Raw genomic sequence first — 17,224 nt, forward strand, 5'->3', positions numbered from 1 at the left:
GCTCTGTCTGGTCCCTGAGACAGGATCTCTCCTGTCAGCTTAGGAAGCCATGGTGGAAGCCACAAAGCCCAGCCTTTCTTAGGTGGGACCAACTGGGCAGTAACTATGGGGTAAAGATCAAGACTGCAAATTCCAAGGATATTTCTCCATTGGAGGGAGTCAGATATACTCGTTTGCCTATTTAGAGTTAGCAGAGCCCTTTTTCTGTTGATCTTCAAAATAACTTTAGATGAGTTAGGCATTAGAATTCCACTACCCCTTCTGGCAATAATAATCTTTTTTGTGTGCCTAATTTTACTACTTGGACCCAATTTCTCTGCCCCAGGTAAGCACAAGAATTCCCTACCCCACTTCAGTGCCCTTCTCGGGACATTCTCACCGCCCCCAATATCTCTTACCTTCCCTGCTGGCGCTTATCTCAGGATCTCATCTCAGCCCCTCCCTATTTCTCCCAGGTGCCTCAGCCCTGACTGCCCTGAGCCAGGCTGACCTTCTCCGGTCCTTGTGACTCAATAGTCACCTGAGGGGGCCTTTGTTGTCCCTTTATCTTGGGTGGAGAGAAGAGATACGGAGAAGCATAGGCGGGGCCTGTGGGTTGTTTGGGAGCCTTCAAAGCATTAGGAAAGCTCCCCAGGCCTGTGGCGAGCCTACTTCAGAGCCGACACACACAGAAGGTTGAGGGTGAGGGAAGGGTTGAGGGGGGGCAGACCCTATCGATGTGTCTTGTGCAGTCGGGTTCTTAGGCCTAAGTGAGCTAAATGGACTTTGTAGGTTGGACCAAAGCCTAACCACGACGTCATGTTATCACTGTAGAAAAAAAATGCGTCCCGGCTTCCAAACAACTGGCTTACAAAAGGGCACACTGTCAACTTGGGCTCTGACTTCTTCCTTGGCAATACTCCACGTATGGTGGGTGAGGGCCTGAGACCCAAGAGCTGTAAAATGGATAAGAATTCAGAGAAACAGGTCACCGACCCCTCTCCCATGAACTTCCTTGCCTCAAGGGAAAGGTGGTGGTGGCAGGGAGTGAGTATCTGTTAGCACTGATTATAGTCCAGGTGTTGAACTTTTACATTAATAATTTCACTTGATTCTCACAACAGCCTGAGAGGTATTACCCTCATTTTAGAGCTGAGGAAAATGAGGCCCAGAAATGATGTAACTTGTCTAAGACTCTCCCCGCCTCCCCCACCAGTAAGCAGCCGAGCTGGTTGTGGACACAGGTGTGCCTGCCAACAGAGCCATGCTTTTTCTCCACACCCCAGGAGGGGCCGGGCTGGTCACAGTGCTGGGCGCTGACCTTCCTGGGTCTTTTCATTCCAGGAGAGCCGGATCTATGCTGTAGCCATGTCAGGCATGCGTCTCTCGGATGTATCTCCTAGAAGTAATGTCACCTGCTGTGGTGAGTTCCAAAGTGGGGTGCCCATGGTGGGCAGGTTGGGCATGTGGGGGAAGAGAGGACTCCGAGCACCTGGCACCCCATTCCCTTCCCCTACAGGTGAGGTTCAGGTGAAATTACACAGCTAGAGCTACTTAGGAGAGAAGAGGAAGCCTTGCAGGTTTAGCATATCACTTGCTGGGTGGGTGTGGCCTTGGACAGGATTGAAGCCAACTGCAGAGCTGGAAAGGACTTTAGAGAAGGGGTGCTCCAGCCCAGCCTCCCACCTGCGCTGGCTTCCTTCTGCAGTGCAAGGGCTGTGGGTGGGAGGAGCCCCCAGTGCCTTGATTTAGATGAGCTCCCTGAAGGAGCCCCATCCCCACCCACTGGCTCCTAAGTCACCAGCCAGCCACAGAATCCCCACAGTGATGCAAGAGCCCGTAGTGCGTGGTTGGTAATCAATCGCCTTGGCAAGAGTGGGCCCCCATCCTGAGATCTGTCACCTGGTCTGTCACCCAGAGTGCTGTTTCAGGGAGTGCTGTCTGCGGCTTTCCTCCTTGCTCTCCCCAGGTCTCTGCTGCCCCCACGCACCTTACTGGGCTATAGCACTTGAGTTCATCTCCTCTCATCCTGCCCTCCAGGTTCAAAGCCTCCCGCCCTTGTGTCCCCTGGGCCTTTCTCTGGCCTTGTCTACAAGAACGGCACCGTGCCTGTCTACACATCCCTGAAGGGGGTAAGAAGCCGCTATCCGAGGAGGGGGGTGTCCCCATTCAGAGAGGCCTCTTGTCTATGCTGTGGCTGGAGTAGGGCTCCAGGGTCAGGCTTCTGCACACACATGACTCGGGGCAGGGAGCTCAGCTCACCATATGTCATTTTATCGTTATTGTTGATCTTTATTAGATTTTTATTAGAAAAATTCTGCATTTACAAAAATTTGAATCACTATGATTTTGGGCAAAGTAAAAAATTAAAGGTTAAACCTATGCCTTTTCCACCTGTCTGCCCCATCTTGTCATATGTGTGACCCAGAGGGCAGTGGGGCCCCTTCCAGAATTTTTTATGTGTTCAAACATATACTCCCATAACATCACTACATTTTTAAAACAAAAATCAGATATAACTACAACATGATACCTACATGTTTCAATATGATGTTGTCTCCTTTTATTATTATTTTTTGAAATCATAAGTTATACTTTTTTAAACTTTTTATAAAAGATTAAAAAGCCAAACGTGAAGTTTTTCTCACACTGATTTTCCCTAATTCCTACCCCCAGAGGCAACTGTCATTAATGGTTTAGTGTTTATGTTGTAAGGTCCTATGCTGCAACTCCAAATGCGTTACAAATATTCTATCTGTCCCGTGCACACACACACACAAAGGGGATCACGTTATACATGTCATTCCACCCCTCACTTGTTCACCCAACCACGTGCCAGGTTACCTGCTGCACCTCCACACACAGCTCTGCCTCTCCTTTTAGAGCTGTCCTGTACTGTACCCTTCAGTGTGGATGCCCTATGCCCTACCTTAACCTGTCCTATACTGATTGACAGTTTAGGTCATGCCTCTGTTTTTTTCTAAAAAAATGGTGCGAAGAACATTGCGCAAATATATCTGTGTGTGTGTGTGTGTGTGAGTGTGTGTGTGTATGTACGTGCATAGGACAGAGTTCTAGAGGTGGACTTTGTGGGCAATTGATACGCATGTTTTAAATTTTGACAGGTAGTGCCAAATTATCTTCCAAGAAAACTTTATCACACTACAGAGTACCCTCTTCCCCACAATTTCACCAACATTGAGATAATCAGTCTTTTAAAATGTCTATTAATTGAAATGATCTCTCTTTTCATTATCCCCACACATTTTTTTAAATTTAATTTTTCCCCCTACACCTTTTTAAAGCTCTTGTCTCATACCCGGCCGGCGGCATGGCTTTCTGGCCCCCAGTGGCAGGGAGTTGAGGTCACAGTGTGTGGGTGTTCAGCTGGGATGAGGCAGCTCCTTTGGGGACCACAGAGGATGGGATGAGGGGAGCGAGGCCCAAAGAGGATTAGGACGTGAGGACACCAGGAGTAAGGTCGGGAAGGGTTAGTCATCTGTTGGGTGCCCCAGCCAGGTGATGGTGTCCGTGAGCCCCAGACAGGCCGTGCTGGCCGTGCCCCGGGCACCTGGAGCCCGAGCACCAGTGCAGGCAGGGCAGGGCTGGTTTCGCAGCCTGAGCCGCAGTGGCAAGGGGGCCTGTCTTGCAGAGAGCCACACAGATCAGCACCATGCCCTTTGTGGATGAGTCCTCTGGGTCCGATGACGACTGCAGCTCTCAGGCGAGTTTCCGAACTTCATTCACCTGCCCTGAGCCCAGGAAGACCAGTGGACTGGGCAGTCCCCGGGCCATCAAGAGAGGTACAGAGAAGGGGAGCAGGGCAACAAAAGGCCCCTCACCTCCTCCCATGGGTATTCAGACATGGGGGTTGCTGCTTGATCTCCGCCCATAACCCTCAGCCCCAGACTCAGGGATCCTGGGTGGGTGAAGAGCTGGGGGAGGCGCGGGACCCGGGCCTTGACTCCTCCCCTTGGCCAGGTGTTTCCATGTCCTCGCTGAGCTCCGAGAGCGACTACGCCATCCCGCCGGATGCCTGCTCCCTGGACAGTGACTACTCAGAGCCTGAGCACAAGCTGCAGCGCACCTCGTCCTACTCCATGGACGGGCTGGGCCTGGGCGGGGTGAGCTGGGGGCTGGGGCTGGCGGCGGGGAGACAGTGGGGGAGTTGCCTGCCTAGTGCCCTCGGAGCAAGACTTGAAGAGCAGCGGTGAGAGGAGGGATCCGTAGGATTGGCAGTGGGAGGGATGGAGCCAGGAGGCTGCCACTGATGTGAGGCCATAGGCTTGGTAGTGTGCAGGGGTGGAGTCGGGCACATGCTGGCCTCTCCCTTGTTCAGCCTGTTCTGCCATGTCTTCATGGTCAAGTGTATTCCCCAGTCAGTAGGACGCTTCCACAGCAGGACCACCCATGCTTTATTTAGTCTTTTCTAAACCTTTAGCAGGGCATGGTGCCCTGAAAATACACATAGTAAGTACTCAGTAATTATTTTTCTAATTGATGACAAAGCAGTGACTCAGATGGGCCATTTCGACCTGTGTGACGTCCAGGAACATCAGTGATTCCCCCGCCTCTGTCCACCCTTCTTCTCTCCTGTACCCTTCCACCCCTGTAGGAGTCACTGGAGAAGTCGGGCTACCTGCTGAAAATGGGGAGCCGAGTGAAGACGTGGAAGAGGCGCTGGTTTGTCCTGCGACAGGGACAGATTCTGTACTACAAGTCCCCGGTGAGGCCCTCCTCCCCCAGGACTGTAGTCTAAAGGACCCTACCCCAGACCCAGGACTGTGTGAGGGGGGCCGGGGTGGAAGAAGGGCAGCGTGGCCCAGGCCAGAGGGCAAAGCTCTGGCAGGTGAGGAGGGGCAGCCTGGCTGGGCAGCCGAGGCTTTGAGCCACACACAGACCATAAGCCTGGTCACTGGTTCTCAGTGAAATCAGGCACTGAGCAGGCAAAGGCAGCTCCAGATGAACTGGCTTAGAGATTCCTTCCTTCAGAAGCTGAGTTCTTTTGCCTTGTCCTGTAAAAGAATTGTTCTAACAGGCAAGCCCATTGCCTCCTCCACTTCCTTCCTACACTGTTTGGAGCTAGGGAGCCTTGCATGTTGGGACCTAGTTTGACAAGCCTTCCCTGGATAACCAGTACCAGTGTCCTAAAAAGGGCACAAAGGCCTGTGTCTTGTGCAACTCTAGTTGGTTGGTAGCGGCTGTCTCAGATACCTCGTTAAGGATTCTGGGCCTGTATCGCTCAATAAGCAGGCATGCTTTGATTGATTAGTAATATCTACAGTGGCACTAGAAATGCTAACAGTGATATATATGCCTGATATGTATGCCACTTATTTGCCACACTTGGTATAAAAGATGTAGTGGAAAGAATTTAAGGGCTTTATAGCTCAGTAATAACCTGGTGGCTTGTGGCCCAATTTTAAAGTCTCAGTCTATACTTTTGAGGCCTGGGTTGCAGGACCCATGTCTCTAATCGTTGCTCCATTTTAGCTAGAACCAGGATCCAGAACAAATTATTCATCATACCATAGCCCGGGAAAGCTTGGGAATCACTTCCCCTTTTGCCTATGACCTGGAGTAAGAGCTGAGGGGAAATACGTGCTGTGGGAAGAGGCTCTAACCTCTTTCCTTCCCATTCCTTTCTTTACAGAGTGATGTCATCCGGAAACCTCAAGGTCAAGTGGAACTGAACTCCCGTTGCCAAATTGTTCGAGGAGAGGGTGCACAGACATTCCAGGTGAGCATGGTCCTGGCAGCTAAAATTTCAGGCAGAAGAGGTGCTGGGTTTAGATATGGCTATGATGGAGACAAAGTTGGGGCAAAATGGGCATATGTGAAAGATACTACATCAACGTTTGGGTGTGATCCTAGTTTGTGAGTATGAGGAAGGAAGAGGAGGGAGAGTGTGAGAGAGTGAAGGTAGAAGAGACAAGGAGAACAAGATGAGGCGGGAAAGAAGGGAGAGAGTAGCAGGATAGGAAGAAAGAAGGCCCAGTGGGCTCGGAGATTTGTGCCCCCTCGGAGTCAAGTTTCTATTATTCAATCCTCCTGCCTCCCAACCCCCGGTCCCCAATCCCTCACTCCTCCACAGCTCATCTCTGAGAAGAAAACCTATTACCTGACAGCCGATTCGCCTAACCTGCTGGAGGAGTGGATCCGAGCTCTCCAGAGCCTGCTGAAGGTCCAAGCCACTGGGCCTCCAGTCCTGCCGCAGGGTGGCACCAAGCCCACCGTGAGGGGCTGGCTGACCAAGGTATGGGCGGGGCTGGCGGGGGAGGAATGTGAGCGTCCTGAGAGGGGAGCCAGGAACAGGAGTGCGGAGGGACAGCGGGTCCCCTCCTTATGCATAACTCCTTTCTCCAGGAATTTCCTTCTAGGGATTAGCTGGTTGGCCTCAAGCATGGTGTGAGCACACAGAGGATGGCCAATGATCCCTGGAAACAGGGAGCAGGGTTGCTAGAACAACAGCTATTCTCAAGACAGAGGAAGGAAAGGAATGTCCTGTACCCATTTTGAGGTCATTAGGGGTTTCTCCCCACCCCGACCTGTACCTACCAGTATGAATAGTGGGAAGCCGCAACCTAGGTGAGGTAGGTGTGGCCCCTCAGAGACTTCTCATAATATCCCAGGCTTGCCCTAAGGACATTTTAGTTAGGACTCCTTATTGCAAGGAGCAGAGAAGCACATGTTAACTCCAAGAAAAAAGTTAACAAGAAAGCATGTTAACTAGGCCCGAACACCATCAGGAAGCAAAGCCGCTTTCAGGAAGAAGCTGTGTTCTCAAGAGCTCGCTCTCTCTTGCCTCCGCTTCCCATTTGTTCTGTTCACATCAGTCTCCTCCACCTGTGCAGTTGCTGTTCCCTCATGATTCACACTGCCTACCATGGCCCTTCCCGCCCTCTCAGCATCCTTACAACGCTAGCCTCTGCTGACCAGCACGTTCCTCCCGTGTTCCCATTTCTGGGACAGGATATCTGATTGGCCTGGTTAATCTGTTAATGGCAGGTCACACAGGATGGATGGGGTGTTGCATGGTCCACACCATGGCCCCTTACTGTGAAGGGGCTGGTTCCATTAGTAGGGAGTCTGGATGGCATCTCCACTAAGGACCTGGGCTTGACCAAGGGTTTTGAGATCTGCTTCTCCGTGCCTCCTCTTTACCAGCCCTGGATTTATTTCTGGGGTCACCTGGTTCTAGTAATGCTGGTTCATTTCCGTCTTACAGGTAAAGCATGGCCACTCCAAGCTGGTCTGGTGTGCTCTCATTGGGAGGACCTTCTACTACTATCGGAGCCATGAGGACAAGGTACTTCCCGGCCTCATGACAGCACGTGCTCTCTCTTCCCCCAGCCCCCATTTCTATGGCTCCATGTCTTGATGGAAGGCCCTAGCTCTACTCTCTACCCAACCTAACCCCACAGCAAGTACAAAGCCAGTTGGTTGGCCACCTCCAGAGTGCATGGCCAGTGTACATGGCCCACAGACCGCCTGTGGGGTCTGTCTGCACTTCTCCAAGCAGCCTCAGCCAAGGAGCTGTCATCTCCCCTGCCCATCCTGTCATCTGCCCCCGTCCTTGATTCCTAACCCTCCAGGGCCTGAGGGTTCAGAAAGAGGAGACTCCCCTGGCCCCTGCTAGCTCTCCCATTCACGGAAGCTCATGTCTGCAGCGACCGCTGGGCCACCTGCCTGTGCGGGATGCGCGCATAGAGGAAGTAGATCGATCCTGTGACTCAGACGAGGACTACGAGGCTGGGGGAACCCGGCCGTTGCTTTCCTCCCACTGCACGCTGGTGATCCACCCTCCAGTGCACAGCCCCACCTACCTCCTCATCGGCACCAAGCATGAAAAGGTAAGGGAGGGGTCTGGGCCCCGTGACCAACCTTGGACCTGTGATTCTCATCTTCCCTTCTCTCTTTCCCCTGAGCTTCCCCAGATTCACATTTATTTCCCTCCTAGACATATTGGCAACTAGTATCCCGACTGGGAGCATTTCTTATATTGAATTCACTCCCAGTGGCCAACATCTTTTCACTGGGACCATGACATAGAACCATATAAGCTTAGAAACCTGGGTTCATGTTCACCTGATCCCGAATATTTCCTCCTAGAGATTGGTAGCCTTGACTTGTGCTAACCAACCCAGCTGAACCCCACCCTGGGGTTGGCCCCTTCAAGGAAGCCTCCTAGGAGCTCTTGCCTTCATTCTTCCCACTCCAGATGGCTTTCCATCTTCTTCCAGGACACGTGGCTTTACCACCTCACAGTGGCTGCTGGTGGCAGCAGTGCCAAGGTGGGCACTGCCTATGAGCAGCTCATTGGAAAACTGATGGATGGTGAGGGAGACCCAGGTGAGGCAAGGGTGGCCATCTTGGCCAGGGTTAGAGAGTGGTGGCTGGGTAATTGTTGGTCAGGTACCCAAAGAAAGTACTACTGCACCCCGAAGCTGTTTCAAAACTGTCTGAGCCACAAAATAACATTCCTGTCCCAAACTCCAGGGCCCTTGTCTCTGGTGAAGATACAGAGGTAACAACTCTATTTAGGGGTGTATATCTGGGAAGCAGACTTTCCAATGACTTGGGTCAATGTTTTACTTCGTTCAACCTGCAGCTTTGCTGGTTGAAGAAAGGAGGTAGCTGGTTAATCTATAGTGAGAGTTTGTTAATCAATAAGTGAAGCCTACATTGGGATCAGGCTAACCTGAGCCTGGGGTGTTTGGGGTATTTATTTCGCTGCTGATTCTTAGGACCCTGAGGCACTAACAGCACACACACCACACACATGCCTTTCTTGCTGCTCTGTGGCTTATTTCAGGCCAATCGATACACACCTCTCCATCCAGACCTGACACGGCCGGGAGGGGGCCCTGCACACATGAGCTTGCATTCAGATGCCCACACCTCGCACACTCAGCCCCTTTGCAGACCTGCTAGCAAAGCAGTAGCCACCTCCCTTAAGCCACGCTGTGAGTGTGCTAAATGCATTGCACAACTTCATACCCCACACTCTGGATGTAAACCCAGCACAACTCACGTGTCCCAGTTAAACCCTTGTCTTCCCCACAGATCAGAGTGGGGGTGGGGGTGGGAGGCGAGTTCCCTCATCGGTGGTAACTGCTCTGCCCTCCGGTGATGTGCTTTGGGCAGATTCCCCGCTCTGGAAACACCCCATGCTGTGCTACAGCAAAGACGGGCTGTACACGTCCCTCACCACCCTGCCCTCCGAGGCCCTGCAGACAGAGGCCCTCAAGCTCTTCAAGGTAAAGTGGGAGTGGAGCCCAGGACCGCCAGCTGGCAGGGGCCCTCACCACGTGCCCCAAGCAGTTCTGCCCACGGTGGTGATCCTCAGGCAGACGAGAGCCATGCCATTAGTCCTTATTAGGGGGGAGCCCACTGAGGGGTCTGAAGAGGAAGGGGAAGAGTCCCACAGGGTCCCCACCACTTCCTGTGCGGCAGGGAGGCCGGAAGCTCTGGGATTTTGTCCATGAGCTGCGGAAGCACCGGTGAAACCCCCCCTTGAGGAGCTTCCTTCGTCTGTAGGGATCATCAGGAAAGGCAGGATTATGTTGCTTCTGGACCTGAAAGATTCTAAACTCTTTCAGAATGTTCTTTGTGCCCATCTAAATATTCCATCTTTTTAAAAAATGAACATGTCTTGCTTATGTAATAGAAACATTTAAAGAAAGAAAGAACTTACCCAAAGTAGCCTTTTCAGCAAGCATAGATGCCCTCAAGCAGTGACAATGTCCCTTTTAGAAAAGGCTGCCTGTGTGAACTGGGGTGTCCCTTGAGCCCCGGGGGGCTCACAGAGGACGCTAATCAAGAGGCTGTTGGGCTGCCATGTCATTTCCCTGCCAGTCCTGCCAGCTCTTCATCAACGTGCCTGTGGAAGCTGCCTCTGTGGACTACCACGTGTCTCTGGCCCAGACAGCCCTACAGGTCTGCCTGGTTCACCCTGAGCTGCAGAGCGAGATCTACTGCCAACTCATGAAGCAGACCAGCTGCCGCCCGCCTCAGAAGTACTCCCTCATGCAGGTGGGCATCCCCGGGTGGAACAGCTGGCAGGAGGTGGGAGTGTGGAAGGAGGTGACCATGCAAGTGTCCTCTGAGCCCCGTCAGCACTCAGAGGTTCCTCAGCACAGCTGTCCTCTCTGTCTCTCTTCTGGATGTCCGTGTACAGTCAGACTGTGTGATCGTTATTCTGGACAAAGCCTGACCAAGTTGGCTGTCCCAATACCCAGAGAAGGTTAGAGGCACTGGTTTGGAGAGAGTGCTGAAGGCTCTGTAGCTCAGGACTGTGAGGGCTGGCGGCACTGCAGACCCAGCACTCACTTGTGCCATGTGGCCTGTTCCCTTCAGGGCTGGCAGCTCCTGGCTCTGTGCGCCCCACTTTTCCTGCCTCAGCACCACTTCCTCTGGTACGTCAAACAGCAGCTCCAACGCCATGCGGATCCCAGGTGAGTGAGTGGCATTTCCTCTGCCCCTGTAGCACTCCTGACCGTGGTATGGTTCAAAGGGATATAGGGGAGACAGGGATGGATCAGATCGCCCCACCCTCTGAGATCCACGTGGTGGCCATGGAGACGGCACCCATCACTGTGTATGCAGACGTGCACCTGGAGATCCGGGCATGCCTGCACTTCTCTACACACCAGTCCACGTTTGCACAGATGTCTGGTGGGGGCTCATGTGAAGCTACATTGTCCCCAGGTTATTCCCAAATTTTCATTCTCTATCATCATGTTCATGACATACCCAGGCCAGTCTTCAGGGCTTTGCTCACAGCCTGCCCCAGCTGCAGACTTGGTCCTGGCCTGGTCTGGGTAGGGGGCCAGGGTGTCAAGGTGGCAGGGAGTACATTTTCTACTGTTCCCTTTTAGAAATGAAACTGGCCAGTACGCCACCTACTGCCAGCGGGCAGTGGAGCGGACCCTGCAGACGGGGGAGCGGGAAGCCAGGCCCTCACGCATGGAAGTGGTGTCCATCTTGCTGCGGAACCCCTTCCACCACTCCTTGCCCTTCAGCATTCCCGTGCACTTCGCCAATGGGACCTACCAGGTGAGGAGGTGGGTGTGCGCCCTGTCCTGGGTCTTCTCATATCACGACTCCCGAGAATACCTTAGGGCCAGGTAAGGTGCTAAGCATCCTTAGGTCTGGCAGATTCTTAATAGGCCAACCAGCAAAAGGGCAGGCCTGGGCTTGGGGGTGGGAGTGGGATGGTCAGTGCTAGCGTGGAGGGAGAAAGGAGCAAGTATTGCAAAAGCGCCCCACTATTTGATGTCCTGGAAGTAGATCCTTTGAACCCATTGCATGAACAGGGAAGTTGAGACACTGACCATGAGTGGGCCTCTGATAGAGCCGCAGTAAAGGAGAAACGGAGCTTATGTCCGATTCCAGTTTCCAGTGGGCAAGCTCATCCATCAAGCACGCACTCTCTGCGTGTGAATACTGAATGGAGTATGTCTCCGGCTCTTGCATTCACTCCTGCCCCTTTCAGCCAAACCTGTCCACCTTCCAGATGCAGACGCCTCCACTGGCCCTAGTGAGTCCCTCTCAGGAAGCCCCCTCTGGGACTAACACCCCTCCCCTGCAGGTGGTCGGTTTTGACGGCTCCTCCACAGTTGATGAGTTCCTCCAGCAGCTGAACCAGGAGACAGGCATGAGAAAGTCGTCCCACTCTGGCTTTGCCCTCTTCACGGACGATCCTTCCGGCAGGGACCTGGAACACTGCCTGCAGGGGAGTGTCAAGGTGCTGTCCTCCCTGCTAAGCCATCTGAGCCCCTCCTGAGCCACTGCTGGGCTTTGAGGTTTTGGTGGTGGGGAACAAGCCTCTCTGGCAGGCGCCTGACTGTTTTGCAGCCTGTTTGGTGCTGAGCCCAACACACTTTCAGGCCAGCATTTCTGTGCCATCCTAAAATGTACCCATATAGGCAGAGAAAAGTTGTTTGTGTCCTTGTCCCTGGAGAGATCTCTATCTCCTTCCCTGCCTGGAGTAGCTATGCAGCACCCAGGGGCAAAGCTGCTTGTCAGCTGTTGTAGAAAGGACAGGGAGGCATGTCTCAGCAGCAGCCCCAAGCAAGCCTGCTGCCAGTGGCGTATACACACACAGGCGGACCACTGTATGCTGAGACCCACTGGATGTCGTGTATACACTGGCCCCTCGCTCTAACCATGTGTGCCATGGCCTGTGTTATGCTCAACCACAGTTAAAGGAGGTAGATCTTTATGGTACTTCTGTATTAAAGGCCCTTAAATAGGATTTAAGTCCTAGCTTGTATTGTGGTCTGAGCTTAGAGCCATGAAGCATGTAAGTGTTTGTGGGAATGTGCTGTAGCACTTGAGTAGGAGTGTTGGGTCCAGGGTCTGCTTTCTTTAAGGCAACAGGACAGAGGCTGCTATAGTCTTTTATCATTGACTGGAAAAACTATGCCACATGCCCTCTTGGTAAATGTCCAGGTGTCTGTGAGTCTTTGTTACGTAGTAGGCCTCTGGGTACATTTGCCAGAAGAGGAGAATGGCTGTTGGTGGAATGGAAATGGAGCTGGTGCTATGAGGCTATGGTTTTGGACAGGGTTCTGCCTCCCCTCTGGGGAGGCCCCCTCGGATATTAAGGCGGGACGGTGTGGGGTGAGGGCGCAGCTTGTTTTGCTTTGCTGCTAAGGTCATGACCAGCGCTATACCTCTAAGAGGAAGTCACAGTCAGCTTGGGTGCTGGGAACATGAGGCCCCACAGGTCAGCCTCCTGATGGAGGACAGTCACTCAGCTCTGCCCTGCTGCTCTGCCTGAGTCCAGCCCTGCCTGGACTTTGTTCCCCTCATCAGGGGCTTTTCTGACTTTCCTCTTTTGCCTCTTCAGATCTGCGATGCCATCTCCAAGTGGGAACAAGCCTTAAAGGAGCTGCACTCCGGAAAGTCTGAGGGCGGCACACGTGTCGTGAAGCTGATGTACAAGAACAGGTCCAGAGCACTGCCTAAGGGTGGGGCCAAGCACGAGGGCTGCCCCTGGGACGCCAGCTCATCACTTCCCCAGCTGAATGGCCTGTCCCACAGGCAGGGGGCCACAGATACAACACTACGTGGTGGTCAATAGCTGAGGGCCCAGGCTGGCTCTGCGGATCCTCTGTGAGGCCTTGGGCAGCTCAGGCTCTCAGTCTGTATACTGCATGTGCGCGCGCGCACGCACGCACGCACACACACACATACACACCTGCCAAGAAAACAGACCAACCTCATGAGATGGCTGCATGTGTTACATTAAGAGAGTGAAGTTTTGTTTGAACATGAGATATTTAAGACTGAAGAATAAATTTTTCCTATACCAATTCCAGGAAATATAGAAGTAGACATCCTGACTTTTTACCAATTTGAGTAAGAAAATTCCATCCCAGCTATGTCTCCAAGAAAATAATTTCCATTAATCTCTTGGAATCTTAACTCATCCAGTTCCCTAGTAAGCTGTGATTCCTGGTACCAGATTCCCTTCACCAAATCCATTAAGCCTAATGGTATATCCAGAATTAACCACCTGCTACTGTTGCTATAAGATCTGATGACCTTGCATCTGTTTTGTGTCATGCTTGGTTAATTTTTCTGTAGGCAATTGAAAATAGGCTCATAAACGGTATAAAAAGTTATTTCTTTCTTTGGAAATCAAGAGAAACAGATGCAGAGATAGCCTCATCCATTTGGGATCCCAGCTGTCCTGGCTTCTCACTCTTGTTCCTACAGGCTATACTTTCGGAGTCAAGTTAAAGGAGAGACAGAGAGAGAGCGGCTGCTGCTCGCCTTCCAAGCTAGTGGAGAGATAGTGGCAGGGAGGTTTCCTGTCAACAAGGAACTGGCTCTTGAGATGGCTGCCCTAATGGCCCAGGTAAGGTTCTGTTCGGGAATCAGGAGGGTCAGGATACCACCTTTGGACTCACAGGTGGAACACACCACACAGCCTGGAACACAGGCGATTCTGCAGGTCTTCTGGTGCCAGAGGAGAGGGCTGTGGAGAGAAGCTGACTCCTTTACCCAGCAGAACTCCTCAGTGCAGACACGGGCTACATGGAATCAGAGTCCTAGCCACCTTCCTGCTATGAGATCGTGGCCACGTCACTTTATTTGTCTGTGCTTTAGTTTCTATTTTTGTATACCAAAAACAAAAATATCTCCCTGCCTGTCCCCACAGGGTTGTAGTACTAAATTTGATTTTTAAATAATGTATATCACATACTATATGCGATAAAATTTGTACTTAATAGCTGTCAAACATTAGAATTAGAAGAAGAAACACACGTTCAGACTTTGACTTTTCTCCCTGTTACCTTTAGGAGGCCATCTTGCCAAAGTTATCTGGGATACCTTTGTGGCTCCCATAAGAGTCTGGATCTATATGCTGAAGAGGAAGAGGAAATAATAATAGTTGATCTTTAATATAATAAACATTTATTGAATACGCTATAGAGGGCCCTGTGCTAAACATTTTATGTGTATTATCCCATTTAGTTCTCATCCCCACGTAATAGATGAGGAAACTGAAGCTCAGAATGTTTATGTAACTTGATCAGGGTTACAAAGCTGGGATTTGAGCCAGGTGTCCAACTCCAAAGGCCACATTTAGGACACTCTGCCATACAGTAAGTTAGTCCCCACTTAACGTTGTAAATCGGTTCTGCGACTTTTAAGCGAAACATCTCATCAAAACTACATTGAACAGAACGATGTTATTCGAGGACCTGCTGTACCCTAGGATCTGTAGCATCTTCAGCCTGTATCCCACATTTTCAATTGAAAGCCAGAATTTCTACATCATTTTCCCTTGTCTGCCACTAATTGTCTTTGGATGAGGCACTTAACCTCAGCTGCAAAGTAAAAGTTGGTCTAGATAATCTAATATGCTAAGACCCTAAGCTTGTTTCTCTAGTGTCTGTGAAATTGGAGATAAAGGATCTGTTCACAAGAAGTGTTTTTTCACATCCAGTCACACCTCACCAATAAAGTAATGAAGTAATGGTTTATTTCGCCTCTCTCAACAGCCCACCCCACCACATCCAGATTCTCGACTTGTCCCTTTGTCTGTGTGCTTCTACCACAGGTAGAGTATGGGGACTTGGAGAGGCCCATCCCACCAGGCTCTGGGGGCACACTCCCTTCCAAGGCTCAGCATCACCTACAGCAGGTCCTAGACAGGTTCTACCCAAGGCGCTACAGACACGGGGCACCTCCTGAACAGCTGAGGTAGGTTGCAAGGTCTTGTGGGGAATTGCTGTGGGGAGACATGGTCTGTGGACTTGGGGAAGGCCTCAGAGCTGTGAAGAAATGGCACTTCACTGGCACCATTTCTCTCCATCTGTCCAAACCAGGCACCTGGCAGATCAGCTGACCACAAAATGGGCAGCACTGCAAGGCTGCTCCCCTCCAGAGTGCATCCGCATCTACCTGACGGTGGCCCGGAAGTGGCCTTTTTTTGGTGCTAAGCTCTTTGCTGCTCAGGTAAGTGCGAGTGGTTTCCACACAAAAAAAGGAATGCCCTAAGCAGCTCCTGGAGTTATTGTCACTATCTTGTCATGTTTGATCCAGTCTGCAGCGCCCGCCTGCACACTAGCAACCACCAGGGGTCGCTATCTCTCCACCCATTTCTGGCCTACTCCCTATTTCCATGGTCCAGAGCAGTTATTCATCTTGGGCCAGGATTATTTCTGGGTGACCCTCATCTTTTCTTTATTGGCTTCTTCCTCAGTGCTAACGCTGGGGAAAAAAAGAATCAGCTAATCATAAAGGCATATAGCAAGGGGCCCCACCTTAGCCTGGAAATTTTGAGAATGCCTCTGAAAAAGGTGACATGTCAGTTTCTCTCCCCAGCCTTTCAGGTAGGAGGGCTGGGAAATCTGGATTGCCCTACTGCAGCCCTGGCAGTGAAAACTGGTCATTCAGGAGTTGTCTACCAAATAGTCACTTTTCTCACTGGTAGGGCCTAGAGCCCATTTTTGCTTTCCTATTTCTTTTACAGTCTCTAGGAAATTGGTTGAAGCAAGATGCACTTCAGCTTGGAGAGACTGTGTGTGGAATGCTGTCAGTTTCTGAGAGCTAGGAGAAAACAGCCTGTTCCCTATACCCATGACAGAGCAGCCAGGGCTTCCCAACCAGTGTGCTGTGGCAGGATGGCCTATCGGTACTCCATCCCACCTGGGGATTATCAGTAGGAAAACAGAGCCCAAAGGCCAGATACCGCCTGTCTGTTTACTCCAGCGTGCTGTACAAATACCACCTTTTGTTTTCCAAAATGAGAAAAGGTTGGAGATCAGCCTAGCAGATCCCTGGATGTGTCTTCTTCCTCAGAAAGGTTATAGTTCAGAATCCCTAGCTGTGGATATGTCTGATGAGATTTTCCTGTTTCCCCAGCCTGTGCAGCTGTTTTCCAAGGAGAACACTCTGGTGTGGATTGCTGTGAATGAGGATGGTGTCAGCATCCTGGACCACAACACTATGGTATGGAAGGATGAGGACTGGCTCCCTGACCTCCTCCTCCTGAAGTGTCTTTTCTTCTCTCTGGACTCAAAGGCCTGAGCTAAGTGACCATGGTCCTCTTACCCCCACCCCCTGCCCAAGCACTGCTGTTCTCTAGTGTGGACACAGCTTGTAGACACTGAAGATGTAGATCTCCCGATTATGACTTCAGAGTTCTCCCTCCATGCTGAAGGCTATCTGTGCTTAGAAGAGACAGGGGATGCTGGTTCCTAGCCCAAAAGGCAAGTAGAAAGTTTTCCCAGAACTAACCGGCTCTTTCCCACAGCAAGTGCATGTCACTTACCCCTACTCTTCACTGATGACCTTTGGTGGCTGCCGGGATGACTTCATGCTTGTGATTAGATCCATTCCAGACCAGAGCTCTGGAAAAGGCCATGTTGAAAAGTTGATCTTCCGGATGGCTGTTCCCAAGGTAGGTGTGAGAGCTGCTAAAAGATTTCTCTCTGATCTAGTTGAAGAGGTGGGCTTGAGCTTAGAAAGGAAGCTGCGGGTATGACATTGTTCGATAAGGGCTGTGCCCCAAATAAAACTTTTGGCCTTGTCTCTAATCAGTACTCCAAAGGGTTCAGGCGGAGTTGCATTTCAGGTCTCAGTAGTTACTGCTGAGCTGGCAGGTGAGGGGCTGGCTGGGGAGGGAATCACTCTGGTCCAGCTACTCCTACACTCTTCACATGATCTGTTTTAGTTCTCAAACCTCAGCACCATGAGGCTGGCGTCAGGTGCCCTCTTGCTG

At 51.5% G+C, this 17,224-nt stretch overlaps 1 protein-coding gene across 4 annotated transcripts in view; it reads left to right on the forward strand.

Annotated features, from left to right (window-relative positions):
- PLEKHH1 (pleckstrin homology, MyTH4 and FERM domain containing H1) overlaps positions 1-17,224 on the forward strand; it is a 48,651-nt gene that overhangs the window by 29,487 nt on the left and 1,940 nt on the right. For all 4 annotated transcript variants that reach the window (XM_015591950.2, XM_015591951.2, XM_025049088.1 and 1 more), the window contains 21 exons: positions 1,324-1,402; positions 2,020-2,111; positions 3,632-3,782; positions 3,961-4,103; positions 4,595-4,705; positions 5,633-5,719; positions 6,074-6,235; positions 7,208-7,288; positions 7,650-7,832; positions 8,223-8,331; positions 9,127-9,239; positions 9,838-10,014; positions 10,339-10,436; positions 10,860-11,037; positions 11,573-11,728; positions 12,836-12,936; positions 13,708-13,849; positions 15,059-15,201; positions 15,327-15,456; positions 16,366-16,452; positions 16,757-16,903. In XM_015591950.2, the coding sequence (XP_015447436.1) occupies positions 1,324-1,402; positions 2,020-2,111; positions 3,632-3,782; positions 3,961-4,103; positions 4,595-4,705; positions 5,633-5,719; positions 6,074-6,235; positions 7,208-7,288; positions 7,650-7,832; positions 8,223-8,331; positions 9,127-9,239; positions 9,838-10,014; positions 10,339-10,436; positions 10,860-11,037; positions 11,573-11,728; positions 12,836-12,936; positions 13,708-13,849; positions 15,059-15,201; positions 15,327-15,456; positions 16,366-16,452; positions 16,757-16,903 (2,670 nt within the window). The remainder of the gene's footprint in view (positions 1-1,323; positions 1,403-2,019; positions 2,112-3,631; positions 3,783-3,960; positions 4,104-4,594; positions 4,706-5,632; positions 5,720-6,073; positions 6,236-7,207; positions 7,289-7,649; positions 7,833-8,222; positions 8,332-9,126; positions 9,240-9,837; positions 10,015-10,338; positions 10,437-10,859; positions 11,038-11,572; positions 11,729-12,835; positions 12,937-13,707; positions 13,850-15,058; positions 15,202-15,326; positions 15,457-16,365; positions 16,453-16,756; positions 16,904-17,224) is intronic.

The sequence above is a fragment of the Pteropus alecto genome, unplaced genomic scaffold (genome assembly GCF_000325575.1).
Source record: "Pteropus alecto unplaced genomic scaffold, ASM32557v1 scaffold276, whole genome shotgun sequence".
Taxonomy (NCBI): domain Eukaryota; kingdom Metazoa; phylum Chordata; class Mammalia; order Chiroptera; family Pteropodidae; genus Pteropus; species Pteropus alecto.